Genomic DNA, 18,631 nt, shown 5'->3' with positions numbered 1-18,631 from the left:
TCAAGAGATTTTATGGATTTCTCATGCTGCTTCACTCATTAGTTCATCTAGTTCTGAAGGGTTACTGAGTGTCATCTGGATGAGCCAACCATCTTCGTAACAAGATTTGTTGACAAGTCCCGGGTTTTCTGCTTGAGTTTCATTCATTTCAGTTACTTCTGATAAACACAGTAGAGTTCACTAGCAGCTATACTTTACAGTGCACCAAACATAATTTAGGGCTTCCCTGATAGTTCAGTTGGTAAAGAATCTGCCTGCAATGCAGGAGAGCCCGGTTCAATTCCTGCATTGGGAAGATCCGCTGAAGAAAGGATAGGCTACCCACTCCAGTATTCTTGGGCTTCCCTTGTGGCTCAGCTGGTAAAGAATTCGCCTGCAATGCGGGAGACCTGGGTTCAATCTCTGGGTTGGAGAAGGGAAAGACTACCCACTCCGGTATTCTGGCCTGGAGAATTCCATGGACTGTATAGTCCATGGGGTCGCAAAGAGTCGGACACGACTGAGTGACTTTCACTTTCAAACGTAATTTACAGTGCACCAGATTCCTTGTTTGTTCAATTTTGTCCCAACTTCTGACAGACTACAGCAAACAACATCTCCCAAATCTTCCTGTACAAAATTGCTGATTGCCACTGTTCCAACACCATTTTCTGTTGTTACCTATTCGTGTTTGTCTGTGAATTTGTGCATGGACAGCAGAGTGGGGCAGGTGTTCAGTGCCCGGTAGGTGCCTGCCTACAGCCCCCAGAGCCCCGGTAGGCAGGGCTCAGTGGGTGCAGAGGTGGTGCGCAGGCTATAGACCAAAACCTGCATGCTCCACACCACTCTCCTGTCTTTGTCTTTCTCATTTATTTCGCTTGGTATGATAATCTCCAGGTTGACCCATGTAGCTGCAAATGGCATTATTTCATTCTTTTTAATAACTGGATAGTATTCCATTATATCTGTCTACCATATCTTCTTTATCCACTCATCTGTCAGTGGACATTTAAGTTGCTTCCATGTCTTGACTATTGTGAATAGTGCTGCTATGAACACTGAGGTGCATGTGCCTTCTCTAATTATAGTTTTGTTCAGATATATGCCCAGGAGTGGGATTGTGGGATCACATAACAATTCTATTTTCAGTTTTCTGAGGTATCACCATACTGCTTTCCATAATGTCTATACCAGTTTACATCCCCACCAACTGTGTATGCTGCTGCTGCTGCTAAGTCACTTCAGTCGTGTCCGACTCTGTGTGACCCCATAGACAGCAGCCCACCAGGCTCCCCCGTCCCTGGGATTCTCCAGGCAAGAACCCTGGAGTGGGTTGCCATTTCCTTCTCCAATGCATGAAAGTGAAAAGTGAAAGGGAAGTCGCTCAGTCGTGTCCGACTCTTAGCGACCCCATGGACTGCAGCCTACCAGGCTCCTCTGTCCATGGGACTTTCCAAGCAAGAGTACTGGAGTGGGGTGCCATTGCCTTCTCCAAACTGTGCATGAAGGTCCCCTTTTCTTCACACCTTCTCCAGCAGTCATTATTAATAGACTATTTATAGATGGCCATTCTGACCAGTGTGAGGTGATAACCTCATTGTAGTTTCTTTTATAATTTTGATGTTAATTTTTGGCTGTGCAAGATCTTAGTTGCACCGTGTGGTATCTTCGCTCTTCATTGCTATATGCAGGATCTTTAGTTGTGGTGTACGAGATCTAGTTCCCTGATGGTGATCGTACCTGGGTTCCCTTCTTTAGAAGCATGGAGTCTTAGCCACTGGCTCACCAGGGAAATTCCCTCATTGTAGTTCTGATTTGCATTTCTCTGATAATTAGCAATGTTGAACATCTTTTCATGTGCCTCCTTTGGCTATCTGTATATCTTCCTTGGAGAAATGTCTATTTAGGGCTTTTGCCCATATTTTGATTGGGTTGTTTGTTTTTTGATGTTAAGCTGTATGAGCTGTTTGTATATTTTGGAAATTAATTGCTTGATAGCCTCATGGTTTGCAAATATGTTTTCTCTTGTTCCATAGGTTGTCTTTTCGTTTGTTTATGGTTTCCATTGCTGTGCAAAAGCTTTTAAGTTTAATTAGGTTCTATTTATTTATTTTTGCTTTTATGAAATTTCACTCTTTGTTCCAGATGATATCCCTTGTTTGAAGTCTCCTTATCAGATTATTAATATAGCAATTCAATTTTGCTTTAATTAGTGTTGATACAACACATTTTTCCCATCTTTATAATTTCAGCCTATCTGTGTCTTTATATTTTAGGTGGATTTCTTTTAGACAAAACCTGTAGCTGCACATTGATTTTCTACCCAGTCTGACAACCTCTGTCTTTTAATTGAAATGTTACATTTAATTTATTTATTAATATGGTTGCATTAATATCTGCTGTCTTGCCTTTTTTCCCCTCTTTTTCTTCTGTTTATTTTTTCCTTTTTCTGCTTTTGTTTGGATTAACTGAGTATTTTTTATGATTCCATTTTATGTCCAATGTTGACTTCTTATCTCTACCCCTTAGTTTTATTATTTTAGTCATTGCTCTAGGTTTTCAAACATGCATTTTTAACTTACTACAGTATACCTTCAAAATTTGTTATGTGACTTCATGTAATGTGTAATAACCTTACAATAATGTGTTTCCATTTGCCCCACTTCTGGTCTTTGTACTACTATTGTCAAACATTTTTCTTCTAGGTTTCTTAAAAATTTCACATTCCATTATTACTATTTTTTGATTTGATGAGTCAATTATCTTTTTTCCTAGTTTTCAAATTTATGTGAAAATATTTTACACTTTATCCATGTATTTACCATTTCCACTATGTTTTATTCCTATTGAAAGATCCAGATAATGTAACTTTCCTTCTACCAGAGAGCTTTTGTTAACATCTCTTCTAATTGTAGGACTGTTAACAACACATTCTCTCAGATTGTTTGTTTGAAAAGGTCTTTATTTCACTCTCATTTCAGAAAGACGTTTTTGCTGGATATAGAATTCTAGGCTAACTTTTTTTTTCTTTTGGCACAGATATCATTCCATTGTTTTCTGGCTTGTATAGTTTCTGGCAAGTGTGAATTTTTATCTTTGCTCCTTTGTACATGTTTTTCCCCTGTCAAGCTGCTTTTAATATTCTTTCTTAAACGTTGGTTTTCAGCAGTTTTATTGTGATGTGCTTATACCTTCCGTTTCGTTCCTTATGATGTTCATGGTTGTCTTTAAGCACTTGAATATATTTATAATAGCTCTTTAAATGTCCTTGCTAATTTCATCATCTCTTTCATTTCTGAGTCTCTTTCTGTTCACTGATGTTCCTCTGGGTTATGAGTTACATTTTGTTGCTTCTTGACACGTCTGATAATTTTTTACTGGATATTGGGCATTGTGAATATTATATAGTTGAATGCTGGATTTTATTGTTTCTCTTTATTAAATAGTGTCAGACTTCATTGGGGAACGTAAGGAAATTAGTTGTGGAGCAGCAGTTTCCTTTTTGTAACATTGTACAGGGAGGCAGTGACCATAACCATCCCAAAGAAAAGGAAATGCGGGAAGGCAAAGTGGTTGTTTGAGGAGGCTTTACAAATAGCTGAGGAAAGAAGAGAAGCAAAAGGCAGGGGAGAATGGGAAAGATATACCCAACTGAATCCAGAGTTCCAAGAATAGCAAGGAGAGATAAGAAGGCCTTATTAAGTGGACAATGCAAAGAAATAGAGGAAAACAATAGAATGGGTAAGACTAGAGATCTCTTCAAGAAAATTGGAGAGGGACTTCCCTGGCGGTCCAGGGCTAGGACTCTGAGCTCCCAATGCAGGGGACCCTGGTATGATCTGTGGTCAGGGAATTAGATCCCACATGTACAGCCAAATAATTTTTTTTTTTTTAATGAAAATTGGAGATATCAAGGGAACATTTCATGCAAGGATGGGCATGATAAAGGAAATGGTAAGGACCTAACAGAAACAGAAGAGATTAAGAAGTTCTTTGTATAAGAACTATACAAAAAGGTTTTAATGACCCAGATAATCACTCACCAAGAGCCAGACAAATCAAGTGGGCCTTAGGAAGCATTACTACGAACAAAGCCAGCAGAGGTGACAGACTTCCAGCTGAACTATTTAAAATTCTAACAGATGGTACTGTTAAAGTGCTGCACTCAGTCTGTCAGCAAATTTGGAAAACTCAGCCGTGGCTATAGAACTGGAAAAGGTCAGTTTTCATTCCAGTCCCAAAGAAAGGCAATGCCAAAGGATGTGTACACTACTGTACAGTTGTGCTCATTTCACATGCTAGCAAGGTTATGCTCAAAATCCTTCAAGATAGACTTCAACAGTATGTGAACTGAGAACTTCCAGATGTTACAAGCTGGGTTTTGAAGCAGCAGAGGAACCAGCATCAAATCGCCAACATTTGTTGAATCATGGAGAACACAATGGAGTTCCAGAAAAACATCTATTTATGCTTCACTGACTGTACTTTGACTGTGTGGATCACAACAAACTGTGAAAAATTCATAAAGAGATGGGAATACCAGACCACCTTACCTGCCTCCTGAGAAATCTGTTCACAGGTCAAGAAGCAACAGTTAGAACCTCACATGGAGCAACTGACTGGTTCAAAATTGAGAAAGGAGTCCGACAAGGCTGTATATTGTCACCCTGTTTATTTAACATCTGTGCAGAGTACATCAGACGAAATGCTAGTCTGGATGAATCACAAGCTGGAAGCAAGATTGCTGGGAGAAATATCAACAACCTCAGATATGCAGATGACACCACTCTAATGGCAGAAAGTGAAGAGGAACTAAAGAACCTCATGATGAGGAAAGAGGAGAGTGAAAAAGCTGGCTTAAAACTCAACATTAAACAACCTAAGATTATCTGATCCCATCACTTCATGGAAAATAAAAGGGGGAAAAGTGGAAGCAGTGATAGACTTTATTTTCTTGGGCTCCAAAATCACAGCAGATGGTGACTGCAGCCATGAAATTAAAAGACTTGCTCCTTAGAAGGAAACCTATGACAAACCTTGGACAGCATATTAAAAAGCAGAGATATCACTTTGCTGACAAAGGTTCATATAGTTAAAACTATGGTTTTTCCAGGAGTCATGTACAGATGTGAGAGTTGGACCATAAACCATAAAGAAGGCTGAACACTGAAGAATTTATAATTTTGAATTTTGGTCCTGGAGGAGACTCTTGAGAGTCCCTTGAACTGCAGGGAGATCAAACCAGTCAGTCCTAAAGGAAATCAACCCTGAATATTCGTGGGAAGAACTGTTGCTGAAGCTGAAGCTCAGTACTTTGGCCACCTGATGTGAAGAGCCAGCTCATTGGAAAAGACCCTGATGCTGGGAAAGATTGAAGGCAAAAGGAGAAGGGGGCAACAGAGGATGAGATGGTTAGATAGCATCACCATCTCAATGGACATGAATTAGAGCAAGCTCTGGGAGATAGTGGAGGACAGGAGGAGCCTGGTGTGTTGCAGTCCATGGAGTCACAGCATTGAATACAACTTAGCAACAGAACAATATCCTTTAGAAACTTCTTTTTTTCATGTAGTGATCTTTCTTTTCCAGTGTTATTGAGCTATAACTGACATATACCACTATTTAAGTTTACCACAATAAGTGTAGTTAACATCAGTCATCTCCTATAGATGCAAAGGCAACAGGAGGGTGGGGTGGTCCTTGGGATGAGAACTCAGGATGTACTGTCTCAGTAACTTCTAAATATACCATGTGTGCTGTACTAAGTCATTTCAGTTGTGTCTAACTCTTCGTGACCCTATGGATCACACCAGGCTCCCCTGTCGATGGGATTCTCCTGGCAAGAATACTGGAGTGGGTTGCTGTGCCCTCCTCCAGGGGATCTTCCCGACCCAGGATCAAACCTGCGTCTCTAAAGTCTCCTTCATTGGCAGGCAGGCTCTTTACCACTAGTGCTACCTGGGAAGCCCAAATATACTAAGGAGCAGTGTTAACTATAGTCATCGTGTAGTATGTTACACCCCCAGTACTCATTTATCTTATAATTGGAAATTTGTACCTTTTGACCACCATGTATGAAACTCCTTATCTTTATTAAGATAGGTTTAGAGTGACTTTTAATCCTGTGTGTGTGTGTGTGTGTGTGTGTGTGTGTGTGAATCTCTCAGCCGTGTCTGACTCTGTGCAACCCCATGGACTCCTCTGTCCATGGGATTTCCCAGGTAAGAGTACTGGAGTGTGTTGCCATTCTCTTCTCCAGGGGATCTTCCAGGGATCGAACCCTGCGTGTCCTACATTGCAGGCAGACTCTTATCATCTGAGCCACCAGGGAAGCCCCCAAGTTTAGTTCTCCTGTGAAGGTGTTAGTGTTCTGGTGCCTCCTTTGAATGCCCTACACATTCAACAGGTACTTTTCATTCTGGTTGGTCAAAATTCATATACCTCCCAGTCCTGTGTGAGCTCTGGGAATTGTTCAGCTTACAGATCCTCAGTCATTTTTCTGTGGAAACTGATTGAATTTTACGCTAGAAATGTGATTCTTAGTGTTTAGCAACAGAGTCAGTGGGAACCGTACATAAATTTCTAAAACCTTTTTCTTTGCTGAACTCCTTCCTTTCTGGTAACATGCCTCACAAATGCCAGCCACCTCTGCCTCTCCAAACTTTAGTGTATCTCCTTAGCCCAGGAAGATTTTCGTGCTGACCTTATAATTTTCTTTCTCTCAGGATTCCTGTCCTGCACTGCATTTTATACAATGTATAAAAAGGATTATTTCTTCTCTAGCTTTCAGTTATTCCATTATAAATGAAAGTGGAAGTATTGAGCTATTTCAAAATATTAGAGTATACCCTGAGTTAACCTACCCAGCTAAATTTTTAAAATTTCATTTATTTTTCAGAGAACCACTACTTAAATTAACTATTCATATGCATTGTCCATTTTACTTCATTTTCTTTCTTTCTTTCTTCCTTCCCCTTTTTTTCCGTTATGAGAGAAGAGTCTTGAATGGATTTTGGAAACAAGATGTTATAGTGAGCGTTTTCATATTTTTTAAAGATAATACACTAAAGATCTCTCTTCCCTTTCCCCATATTTTCCTTCTATTCTTGGGCCCAGGTCCAGCCTTTAAATTGATCATTTACAAAGATTCTATCCTCAAGTCTCTCAGAACAGCAAGAATTGAAACATGAGAGCTCTTGGATGGCTGATATTTCATCTGATAGTTAACTACCATGAATCTTTTAGGCTATGTACATCTCAACATGAACCAAGCATTGTCCTGAATAAGAAGTTAAGTAGATGGCATCCGAAGGAAGCTAACAGTTTTCTCTGGGTACTAGTTAGCTTTGGAGTTCATGGATCTAATTGTTTCTTCTGCTTGTCTTCTGAGATGCAAACCTGTTAGTTACTTATGCAAATAAGTGCTAAATATAGTTCAGCAAGACTTTGAACTTGGCAATTCAAAGATCACTTTGTGTGTCTGCTTAGATTATTTTGGACAGTTATCTAATGAGTACACTGCACAGTTTAGCTGGATTGTGCAGCTGAAATTTGTTGCTAAATTGAACGCACCTCAAAGGGGCATCTCAGAATGGATCAAACCTGATTTCCAAAAAAATTGAAACTGTGGATTATGTGGGGAGTAAAGTGACATCCTTTCCCACCGTTTCAACCTTTTGCTCATCTTTTGTGCAGGATTTACTTTTTTCAGCATCTGGGCAGAGCCTACCCTTCAAATAATAGACCCTGAATGGAGCCTAAGCTGTCAGGGCCAGAGTCACAGACCTGTCAACTAATGGCCCTCCTGAGCTGCTGTCCCAGGGGCCCTGCCACAGTGGTGAGAATTTTGCAGTCTGAATAAGCTGAGTAGGATTACATGGTAGGCAAAAGAGAAGAGACATTGGATTTCTTAATTTTCCCTGTCTTAAAAGGTATACTATTTCAATCAGGCTGCCCATTCATTGATCGGTTAGTCAGCTGACTCCAAACCACTTATAGTTCTGTTGGCTCAACTGTTTCTGTGCCTGTATATGTAAGTGTGCCCTTCAGTGGTGGTTTATCTTGATTCCTTATTGCTTGTTAGCTCCTTAAAGGTAGCACCTGGGCTTTAGAAGTATGTCAGAGCACTGTGAACAGTGCGCTGGCAGGGTGCACTGTCTAATTCTAATCTTATCACGTGACTTTCTCTTTTTTCTTTTATGGCTTTTCCCTTGTGGCTAATGGGATCTAAGTTCCCTGACCAGGGATTGAATCCAGGCCACAGCATTGAAAGCTGAATCCTAACCACTAGACCACCAGGGAATTCCCCTATGATGTGACCTTGATGAGATACCTAGAGTGTTACTAAATTAGTACACAAACATGTTGAGTGTTTGTTCCTCAAGACTGTATTAGGGATTGTGGAAAATCTGTAATGTTGCACTGGGTCCCTTCCTTCAGGGTGCTAAGAATCCAGCTATGATGCAGTTTCAGTGAGGAAATCAGTAGTAATAGTCCTTTCCTGCTTTACAGAAGAAATGGGACTGAAAAGTCATGTTCTCCAACCAGTGAATAAACATCTGAAGTAGAGCAAATGGGCAGAGTCCAGTGGAGAGATGGATGGAGATTATTATGAAAATCCTCTAAAAAGCCTTAATTTTCTTTCCTTCTTTTACTTACTTTATCTCTTTCAAACTATCCAGAGATTAATTTTTCTATGATTAGGGGTTCAGCAGAGTTAAAGCAGGACTGCATGAAAATGAAAACAGAGTGGTTACAGTCTTTTTGGAAGAATGGAAGATTGGTCTTAAAGTAGGATCATTCATTGTAGAGGGATTCACTGTATCCTTTTAACACCCCACCCCAAGCCTGGAAACCGTCTGGTGGCAGCAGCCAAAAAAGCCCAATTAAACTCTAGAGATCAGGAATTCCCTGGCAGTCTAGGGGTTAGGAGTTTGTACTCTCACTGCCAAGAGCCTGGGTACAGTCCCTGGTTGGAGAACTAAGATCCCACAAGCTGTGCAGTGTGGCAAACAATGAATAAAATGATAATAATAAAAAACATTGAAGACCTTTGAATTTTAAACTTCTAAATGAGCATTGAGTAATTAGAATAGCAACCAAAGCCAGACTTTGCTAATAATGAATGTAAAGTTTTGTTGGTGGTTTACATTATCAACAGGGACTTCAGCCGCTGAGCAGGGTCTTCAGCTGCTGTGGGTGCAAACTGACAAGATGTGGAGCCCTGAGGACATGGCAGTCATTAAAGCTCAGACATCAAACCAGGCCTTCACCAGGTCACATTGCCAGCGCTGCACATGTCATGCTTCCCACTTCTTAGCAGTGAGTTTGAGATCCTTGAATCTTTATTCTCTGAAAGATCACTTAGCCTGTAAACTCAACAACGTACCCCAGGCTAGACTAGCCTGCTAGTGCAGGAGGAGCAGTGGATAGGGAGTCAGGAAACTTTGCTGTGTAATCCCAGCTTTGTGTCTTGGGGCATTGTACAGTCTTTCAAGATGTCTGTTTTCTTCATCTGTGACATGAGGGCCATGTACTCGGTAGTTGGGTGATTTCAAAGGTTCCTTCCAGAACTATTATTTTTATGATTTTCTCTCAATGGTAACACTTTGGTAGAAAGAGTTATGGTTGCCTTTCATGTCACAATCCTCAGGTATTCATGCAATTTCCAGACCCTCCTGGCCACCATTTAACCACCTGATTATCTTAATATGAATGTATCAGATGCTTTCTTTTTCCAGTTTTCTTCTTTGTTTCCATCTCAGTAGCCTTCATTCATTTAGCACCCTTGCTAGATCCTATCACTTAAATATTTTAATGTTTATTTATATATATCACTTATCCTCATAGTATTGTAAGAAAATATTATAATGGTAACTATATTACAGACAAAGAAACTAAAGCTCAGACAGGTCAAGGTTATATAACTAACTAGTAAATTAAGGTGTCAAGATTTGAACCCAGACTTTCCTGATTCCGTAGCCTCTTTGTGTTACACCCCACTGCAGTCTTGATAGGTTCCGTGTTTATTTCCTATTCTATAAGACTTCTCAGTAGGTTTCTCTACTGGTATCTTGTGGTGTCATCCTCATTTGGCAGCCTGGTCTCTAAGGAAGGCCATACATGTTGCCCTGGCTGGAGTGGGCTAGTATCAGACTTCTGTACTTTCCCCAAATAGGTTATATACTTTAGATGTCATTTCAAATTGAGAAGAAGGTAATGAACACAAATTTGCTGTCAGGTCACATCCTATTACTTAGTTGTCCCCTCATTCTCATTCTCCCAGGAATTCAGTCCAGCACAGATTTGGACTGAATCTCTGGACTGTCTTCAGAGCCCAGGAAGTACCTACTCCTATTTCAAACTGTCCCACCAGAGACCAGGCAGTTTTTCAGGCACAAGGTAAAGCCCTCTAACATCAGGACTAGATAGCCATTGCCAGGAACTTTTCTAGCTTGGCGATCCTCCTTTGCTGCTATCTTCAGGTAAGACTTATTTCCCATTTCAAAGGTCTTGCTAAAAAATAAAAAGGTGGGGCACAGGGTACTGAATAATCTTTCAGGAATACCTATTATGTGTGCTAGAGGAAGAGGGTGTTTGTATGTGTGTGTGTGCCTGAAACCTCATCAACAATTTTGAACTAAATTTTTGCTCTGGGAACTTGTTGCTCCCTGATGTGGTCAAGAGCCTCCCAACTTGTATCATGCGAGGCCAGGCCTCTGCTCAACTGCTCTTTAGTATAACCTGTATCTGCCTGAACTACTAAGATTTCTAAGGTTGGCGGTGGGTACTGGGCATTCTCTGACTTCTGGTTGATGCATTGTCAGTTATACTCAGGACATGGGGTCATTATGGGAAGCCTGCTTTTCTATTGTATAGAGAATACTCTTCACCAGTATGTGTCATAAGCTAATGAAGATGTGTAAGGTTCCAGCTCCTTGTTTATGGTTAGAACTACCTGGGGATAAGCAGAACTACCAAATGGTCTGTTGTCACCAGAGGAGGCTTTCATCATAAAATTAGTAACCTTTTATTGCTTGTTATTAATGTGCCAGGCATTGGACAGTCTTACCTTATATCATCCTCACATCAGCTCTATGAGGAAGATAGTGTTATCCTTTTACAAATAAGAAAACTGAGGTTCAGAGATTAAGTAGTGTGTATAAGTTTATAGAGCTACCTGTGGTTGATCTGGGTGTAAAATTCAGGTCTTCCTAACCTCAAAGCCTGTGTCTCCTCCAGAGAGTTTAGGTCCTCTCCCTCACTAATTTATTCTTCCCTCACCTGAGGCAGAGTGTTTCAAGATATCTAATGAGGTCTTTGAAACTGAGGTCATTTGTGCCTTCCACTTAAATCCAGAAGATGTTCCTTCATGATGAAGAGTCATTTATGCACATAAGATCTTTGGGACAGTTTGAAATAGGAGTAGGTACTTCCTGGGCTCTGAAGCCAGTCCAGGAACTATCCAGGTTGCTGTATAGCCATTGGGATGATAATGTTTCCATCAGTTATATTTTACTTTCAGAAACTCAGAACTTTTATTCCCATGTCATGTTTGGAAGGTGAATTCAACTTCCACCTTTCAGAGACAATCCCTCTTGAAGTTCTACCTCAAAGAGGTTAGGCGATTGTCTGAGTTTCCACAGTAAGAGTGAAACTCCCAATTCAGTTTTCTATCAGACCTTTTTGCCAGGACCCAGGTTCCTGTGGACTAAGCATCACAGGTGGGGGAATAAGGACTCCTTAGAGAGCATGTGACTGATACGTGATTTATTGCCTTTAGAGCTACGTTGAACTGAGGTGGTGGACAAGGTTCTAGGAAGCCCACAAGCCCAACAACTGGTGAACAAAGGTGGCTCTGTTAGGGTATAGACTCCATCTAGGAAGGGCCTTTGAAGTTGCCAGGAAGCCAGAAATTGATTTTTTTTTTAATGTTGAGATGGCAAATTATAATAAAGCCTAAGGCCTTTAGGCACAAGGGCTCTGGGAAATTGTCCTCTGTGTAACTACCGCCTTCACCACATCTCAGGCCAGTGTTGAGGGTGAGGCCCAAATGGGACATGTTCCTAAAGTCTTGCCAAGGGGACTGACAAATAGAAGCAAAGAAATCAGTCTCTCCTGGGGTCTGTGGGACATAGTTTGGCAAAGTGACCTTGAAGACTGGGATGTCTGGAGGAAAAGAGCCTGAATCTGGACCAGAGCTCTGACCTGATTGTCCTTCCCAAACTCAGGAACACAAGCCTGTGTTATCCATCCCTCCCCTCCCCTCAGGGATTCTTGGCAGGCAGATACATTTGCCACCAGGTGCAGTCTGCCCTGAAATAAGACTGAATTGGTGAAGGGAACAGCCCAGAGGCACCTTTGTATCCCTCAGGAATGCATTCTCAGCTCCTCTGATCAGTCCTGACTCTAGCTCACTCCCTTCAGCCCTGCCTTCTGTTAGAGCTCACCCTACCTTATCATACTCATTCCTCGCAAGACTCCCGGCTGAGCTGGGAGCTCTCCATGACATCATACACTTCCCTGTCAGGTCAGACTGAATTGCAAAATAGCTATTGGCCAGATTGTCAGAGTGAAAATTTAGTCACTCTCCTGGTCTCTCCTTTCTACCCAGCTCACTTTTAAGTTAATGGAGAAGATCTACATCTTCTGATGTAAGTAATCATTGTATAACCCAAACCTGATTATCTTCAAGCTGGCAAGGTAGTATTACACTCTCTAAATACTAGTCTGATCTTGCTAATAATAATGGACATGATATATCCAAAATAGTTTTTGTTACAGGGAGTAGCAGGAGCCTGGGCTTGGTCACAATGTAACTAACTATCCTTGCCTTTGATTCATGGTCTAATAAGCCAGACTCACATCAGAACTGGCTTTGGTAATCCTTTCCTTCTGGAACCACAGAGATCCAAGGTTCCTGGAGTTAGCGGAAGTCTGAGTCCACCAAAGAGACATAGTAGGGGCAGACCCCTCCTCAGAACAGAAGAGGATGAGATTAACTGTAGCTTAGTCTAGAAATGACTCCTACACTCCAAGGCTGGGATGCTCAGAAGTTCCATCCAGGCAATGGATAAGAAGACTGAGTTGGCATTGAGAGATGAAAACAAGTGGCAGATGGTGCTGAGGAACATCCCGGGACTAAAGAAATGTGGTTCCCAGAAAGGGAAGAGGAGAGATATTGGCAAAGTCTTACTCAGCAACTGTGACAGCCTGGCCAGAGAAAGCTGCACGATACAGCTGAGAATGCATCTGTGGTATCAGGGATACTGAGGAGCTCAGAAACTCACTGTTCTGTCACCTCTTCTCATCTCCTTTACCATACCCACAGTAAATGGCCCTGAAAACCAGGCTGGACCGGTCAGGAAAGGCAGGGGATGGAAGAAACTAGAAAGTGGTCCCAGCTACTGTATAGCATAGAGAACTCTACTTAGTATCTTATAATATCCTATAATGCAAGAGAATGTAAAAAAAAAATACACACACACACATATATATATGTATGTATGTATGTATGTATTTTGGCCATGCCACATGGCTTGTAGGATCTTAATTCCACACCAGGGATTGAACCCATGCCGCCAACAGTGAAAGCGTGGAGTTCTAAACACTGGGCCACTGGGAAATTCCCTATATATTCTATGTGTATGTATAACTGATTCACTGTGCTGTATACCTGAAAGTAACACACCACTGTAAATCAACTATTTCAATACAGATTTTTTAAAAAGTCCCAGAAACCTGAGGAATGGCCAGGCTTTTTTCAGTAATAAGTAGTGACAAGTCGTGACAGAGTCTCTTGGGTGTATTGTCCCAGACCGAATCCAGCCCAGTAGAGCAGCAGGAGAGGTGTGGGGACCAAGTGACCTAGGGTTTGTGTGGCCTGAGCCCCGCTGGTTCTTGCCTTCCCCAGGTGCTAGAGGTAGTGCGAGCCAACTATGACACACTCACACTGAAGCTGCAGGATGGCCTGGACCAGTATGAGCGCTACTCAGAGCAGCACAAGGAAGCCGCCTTCTTCAAAGAGCTGGTGAGTGAGCCTTGCCTCTGTCTCTGCCTGTGTCTGTGGAGGGCCCTTCCCCACCACTGGGTTTTACTGTGCAGGTGGGTACAGGCTGATGAAATAAGATTGGAGGGGCCTGATTGGATTGGGTTTGCCACTTCTGTCCCACAGCAGTCCAGGAAGGACCAGGTGGTGAGAGACGAAGATACTCACCAGGGTACTGGTGCCAGGCTGGGAAGGGTGAGAAGCCTGAGGCAGCAGTGCCCACCCCTCCTCTGCAGCCATGGAGATAGCCCTGTGCAGCTTCAGCTAGGCCTGAAGTTTGATGTGCATTCCCAGTGGCAGCTCTGGCTCATTACCCCTTATCCTGCCTGTCCTCAGAGCAACTAATGAGAGTAATTGATTCTTCTCCTCCTTGTGTAACCACTTTCCTAAATTCCTAACTGGTTCCTGGTCTGGGTGCCCTTCCAATCTAGTTCTCCAGTCTTCACTCCCTACCTGCGTTCCCACTCTCCAGTTACTTAGCTTCCTGCAGCTCCTCCCTTGGCCATCTGAAGCCAGTGAACGCTGTTCTGTCTCCCCCTCCACCTCCTGGTTGACATCTCCACAGAACTGGACTACCCTGTTAGTGGTCCCTTTCCTGCCCTGCACTTAGAAGTTGCCCTCAGGAAAAGCCCAGTCTCCCTGTATACTCTGGTCTGGGGTCTGAGACCTGGGCACACAGGCCTCTGTACCTACTTCCCATGTCCTCAGACCTCCCACTGCCAGGGCAGAATTTGCATCAGCCCAGCTTTTTACTTACCCATGCCTAGTCCGTGATGAAGGTGCTAGACTTTAGATCATATGTCTTGTGCTAAACCCAGCCCAGCTCTGACCCCACCATGCCATTCCTGGGATTTGGGCCTTCCCCAGGGTGAGGCATGTATACTCTGAGCTAAGATAGTGGGGAGCAGGGAAGCCACTAGTGTAAGGAGATAGCAGAATACAGTACTTTTATGGGGTGGTCAGCAAGTCTTCAAGTTGGTATAGGGGTCAGGTCTTAAGAGATTAAGTTACTGGGAGCTGAAGAGGACTGAGGAGGAGAAACATCAAAAGCTGTCTTGAGGCTTTGGGGCACTAGTCTGCGCCTTACTTGTGTCTTCGCATAGCTGTACCACTGGCATAGGGGAGCTCAGAGAGTCTGGTTAGGTTTGGAGCTAATGAACTTGGGCTGCCTGCTGTTTGCCATGCTGGCCTTTCCTCTGCTTTCTCCCTGATGACTTCATTATGTTTTCCATAGCACAGCAGAGATGGAAGAAAAGCTCCCTGGGCTTTGGGGCCTAAGACAGATACATGTTCTTTGTCTCCTTCCTCCCCAGCTTTGTCTCTAGGTCAGTGTTCACATCTATTTCCAATGAATGAATCCATCTGCTGATTACTGTTAGAACCCACTCAGAGTAGTGAGTTCAGCCCTCCAACTCCTTTCCCCTGCTGACACAGACAGGACTTCCTGAAAGGTTCTCAGTCTCTGGGTAGAAAGCCATCAGTAGAGAGAAGGTGGTGAAAATACAACCAGACTTTCCTCTAGAGTGGGCAGGCATCTTTGGGGTATGGAGAGTGCTGGCCTAGGAGCTAAGAAATCTAGGTCCTGCTCCCATAGCTGGGACTTGCTGGCTGTGTAACCTGTTCCTGGCTGTTGGCCTCTTTGGGTTGTACTCCTGCCATCCATGCCAGACAAGGGCTGCATCTCCAAATGTCCTTTCCAACCAGAAAAGTAGATATATACAGAAGGACGTTGAGGAGATGTGAAAAAGGCCCACAGAGAGGGAGCTCCAGAGCAGGAGTTCTCTGGCCTCAGTTTCTCCTCCTCCATTAGACCACTGACCGGACCAGTCCCCCTCAGCCTGGCCAAGGCAAGGCCAGAGGCTTGACCTCGGCACTCCTTCGCTGTCTCTGCTTGTCTCTGCCTCATCAGGTGCTCAGATGCTCTTCTCAACATCCACTCGAATTCTTTCTCTCAGCCTCTCTTTTCTTCCTGCCATCACAGAACTGTTCGCTCATTTACCTGCAGGGATGATAGATGCTAAGAGTTCATTTCCTGAGAGAGAAATTTCTAGCACTGCATCTTGGCCTTGTGCTTCAGGCACTGCCTCTACTGTTTGTAATGGACTTTCTCCTGTTTCTTCTCTGCTTGTGCCCTCCCACCTCCCCTCACCTTTTCCCAGGTTCGATCCATTAGCACCAACGTCCGGAGGAACCTGGCCTTCCACACACTCAGCCAGGAAGTCCTGCTCAAGGAATTCTCTACTATCTCCTGAAGCTGTCACGCATACCTGAGCAGCCACTGACTGCCCTTACCCACGAGGCTTCTGGGCTGGAGGGCGGGCCAGGGGCAAGGGCCTGTTCCCAAGGTTGGAGAAAAACACAGACACAAGTTCTATGAGTGGAGGCCGCGCTTCACTGGAGCTTGGACAGCAGGGGCCAGGATGGGCAAGCAGAGATAATCTTATTTGGGGAAGGGATGGGTAGGCACAGAGAGACACCTCCAGAAATGTGGGGATTTCTGGGGTGGGCTTTCTGTACAACCCCTCATATTTCCAATTGAGATTACAAGTTATGGCTACTAACTGTCAGGAGCTGTTGGGTAAGCCTCAGGGTGATGCCCACATCCATGGGGTCAGTGGCTCACCTAGGCTTCTGAAAACAGACTAACTCTCAGATGTAGGTAGAGCCAGTTCTGCTTCCTTTGAGCCCAGGGCTGAGCTGGACCTGAAATCTGTGTCCCATGCCCCACTGGCACTTTGTCCAGTCATTAGGACCCTTAGCTTAGGCCTTGGGTGGGGTAGTTATGGGGTACCTTCTTTCTGTTTTCTGAATCCAGAGCTGACTCCTCTGCTGTCTGGCCACCACTTTCTGTATTTGATTCCTGCCTTCCAGTCCATTGACTCTTCAGCACTACAGGGTCACAATCTTAGCTTTTCATTTTCAATCTGGTTTAAACTGTCTTTAGGGTATGTGTGTGAAATAAACATTGACAGGTTTTCTGAAGCCCTCAGGTGCCTAACTTTGCTGGTTCCCTTTCCAGCAGTTTCCCCACCTCCTTAGCCACCCCCTCCTCTGGGAGCCTCTCTTGCCTCTACTGAGCTCCCCTCCACGTGTTCCACCCCCTCACCCTGCTGTTGTTTACATCCAGCCTGTCTGAGAATTTCCTCTGGGGAGGAATCTGTTCCTGCGGTGGTCTGGTACCTGCAAGGGAGAGAGCTTGCCAGGGCCAAGCTCTGGAACAAGCCAGGTGAGCATCATGGAGAGGCCGACCTTTGGAAAGCTGGCCTGTGTTTCCTCCTCTGGACAGCCTCCATGGGACTACTGCTGTAGGCTTTCCCTGCCCCACAGCTGCCTTTGAAGTAGCTGCTCCTCTGAGACCCTCCCTTTCTAAAGCACTTTTTAAAGCTGTCAGGGTGGTAGGGAGCAAGCAGCATAGAAAGAATCTAGAAGTAAATGCCAGAATCCAGCCGGGAGAGCAGGTCTGGGACTTCCAGGCTACTCTTCCACTTCAGGTGTCTTTGGGATACTTGCCCTTCCTGGGAACCAGAGTTCCAGCTCCAACCCTGAGCAGGTTCCGGAGAATCCACATCGTGCTGCCATGTATAATTGTAGATTCTTAAGATATCAGGGGCTGGGTCATCTCTGATGACTAGATGGATAGTTCAGCCTGGGGCATTTAGTGTTTTCCACATTGATGAACCTCAGAGGAGCAGGAGCTGGAAGATGATGGCAAGTTGAAGTTATTAAAAATTGATTTGTATGGGACAGACTTTCTAGTGTCTTTTCTACTTCTCCTTAATCTCTGTTACTCAGAACTCCCTCAATGACAGAGTTAAGGTAATCTCCCAGGTGCTGGTCTCATCTGGCTAGGGAGCCCCTTATAGGCTCTGTTCTTCAGTCTCCTAGTCTTAGTGGAAGCCAGTTCCGTTCAGAAGTTGTAGCCTCCATTGCCTTTTGAGTGGAAGGAGGAAGAGAATCCCTCTACCTCCACATGTGGTGTTAAGGAGGTGAACCAGCCTATTTGGGCTGCATCTGGATTCCTTTCAGGCTTCCCTGTGAAGTGAATAAAGGCAGGTCCAGGGCATGGGGCAATAAACAGAGCACTTCTTGCCTTCCATTTTAAGGACCCATCTCTTGGCCCATTTAAATATGCCTATGCTCAGAACTCCACATAAGAGTCCCATCTTTTCCTGGAATTTAACCCCCAAAGGAACTGCCCATGCCCTGTCCCTGCACCCATGTCTGTACCAGGTCTGTGGCAGACCCTCCAGAGCCAGGGGAAAGCCAGGAGTTGGGCATTGCTCCCAAAATAATGCTTCCTTCAGCTACTTGTCCCTTTCTCATGCCGGAACTCTCACCACAATTCCTGCTGGGTTAATTGAATCAAGTGCTTGGAAATTAATCCAATTGAAAAGATTAAATGTGCTGGGGGTCACTTCAGCTGAAGCTTTCCGGCTCAGCAGGTTACTCCTCTGGGGGAGCGATTGGGTAGGCAGGATTACCTGGGACAGTGCCACCATACCATGAAGACACATCAGACATTGCCCCCCACCAGTTCTCATGGCATTTGGGCGGTTCATGGGGTTGGAGTCCAGGAAGCATTGTGGGGAAGGTCAGACAAGTAGG

The 18,631-nt window shown here is 43.9% G+C and overlaps 1 protein-coding gene across 1 annotated transcript in view; it reads left to right on the top strand.

Annotated features, from left to right (window-relative positions):
• The window catches only part of ARMH3 (armadillo like helical domain containing 3), a 165,576-nt gene extending 147,813 nt beyond the window's left edge, over positions 1–17,763 (top strand). The window contains exons 26-27 of the mRNA XM_052660671.1: positions 13,892–14,008; positions 16,186–17,763. Coding sequence (XP_052516631.1) covers positions 13,892–14,008; positions 16,186–16,278 — 210 coding nt within the window. The 3' untranslated portion in view covers positions 16,279–17,763. The remainder of the gene's footprint in view (positions 1–13,891; positions 14,009–16,185) is intronic.
• Positions 17,764–18,631: the final 868 nt, after the last annotated feature.

The sequence above is a fragment of the Budorcas taxicolor genome, chromosome 23 (genome assembly GCF_023091745.1).
Source record: "Budorcas taxicolor isolate Tak-1 chromosome 23, Takin1.1, whole genome shotgun sequence".
Taxonomy (NCBI): domain Eukaryota; kingdom Metazoa; phylum Chordata; class Mammalia; order Artiodactyla; family Bovidae; genus Budorcas; species Budorcas taxicolor.
The sequence above is the reverse complement of the archived record's forward strand: the minus strand, read 5'-3'. Positions and strand labels throughout refer to the sequence as shown.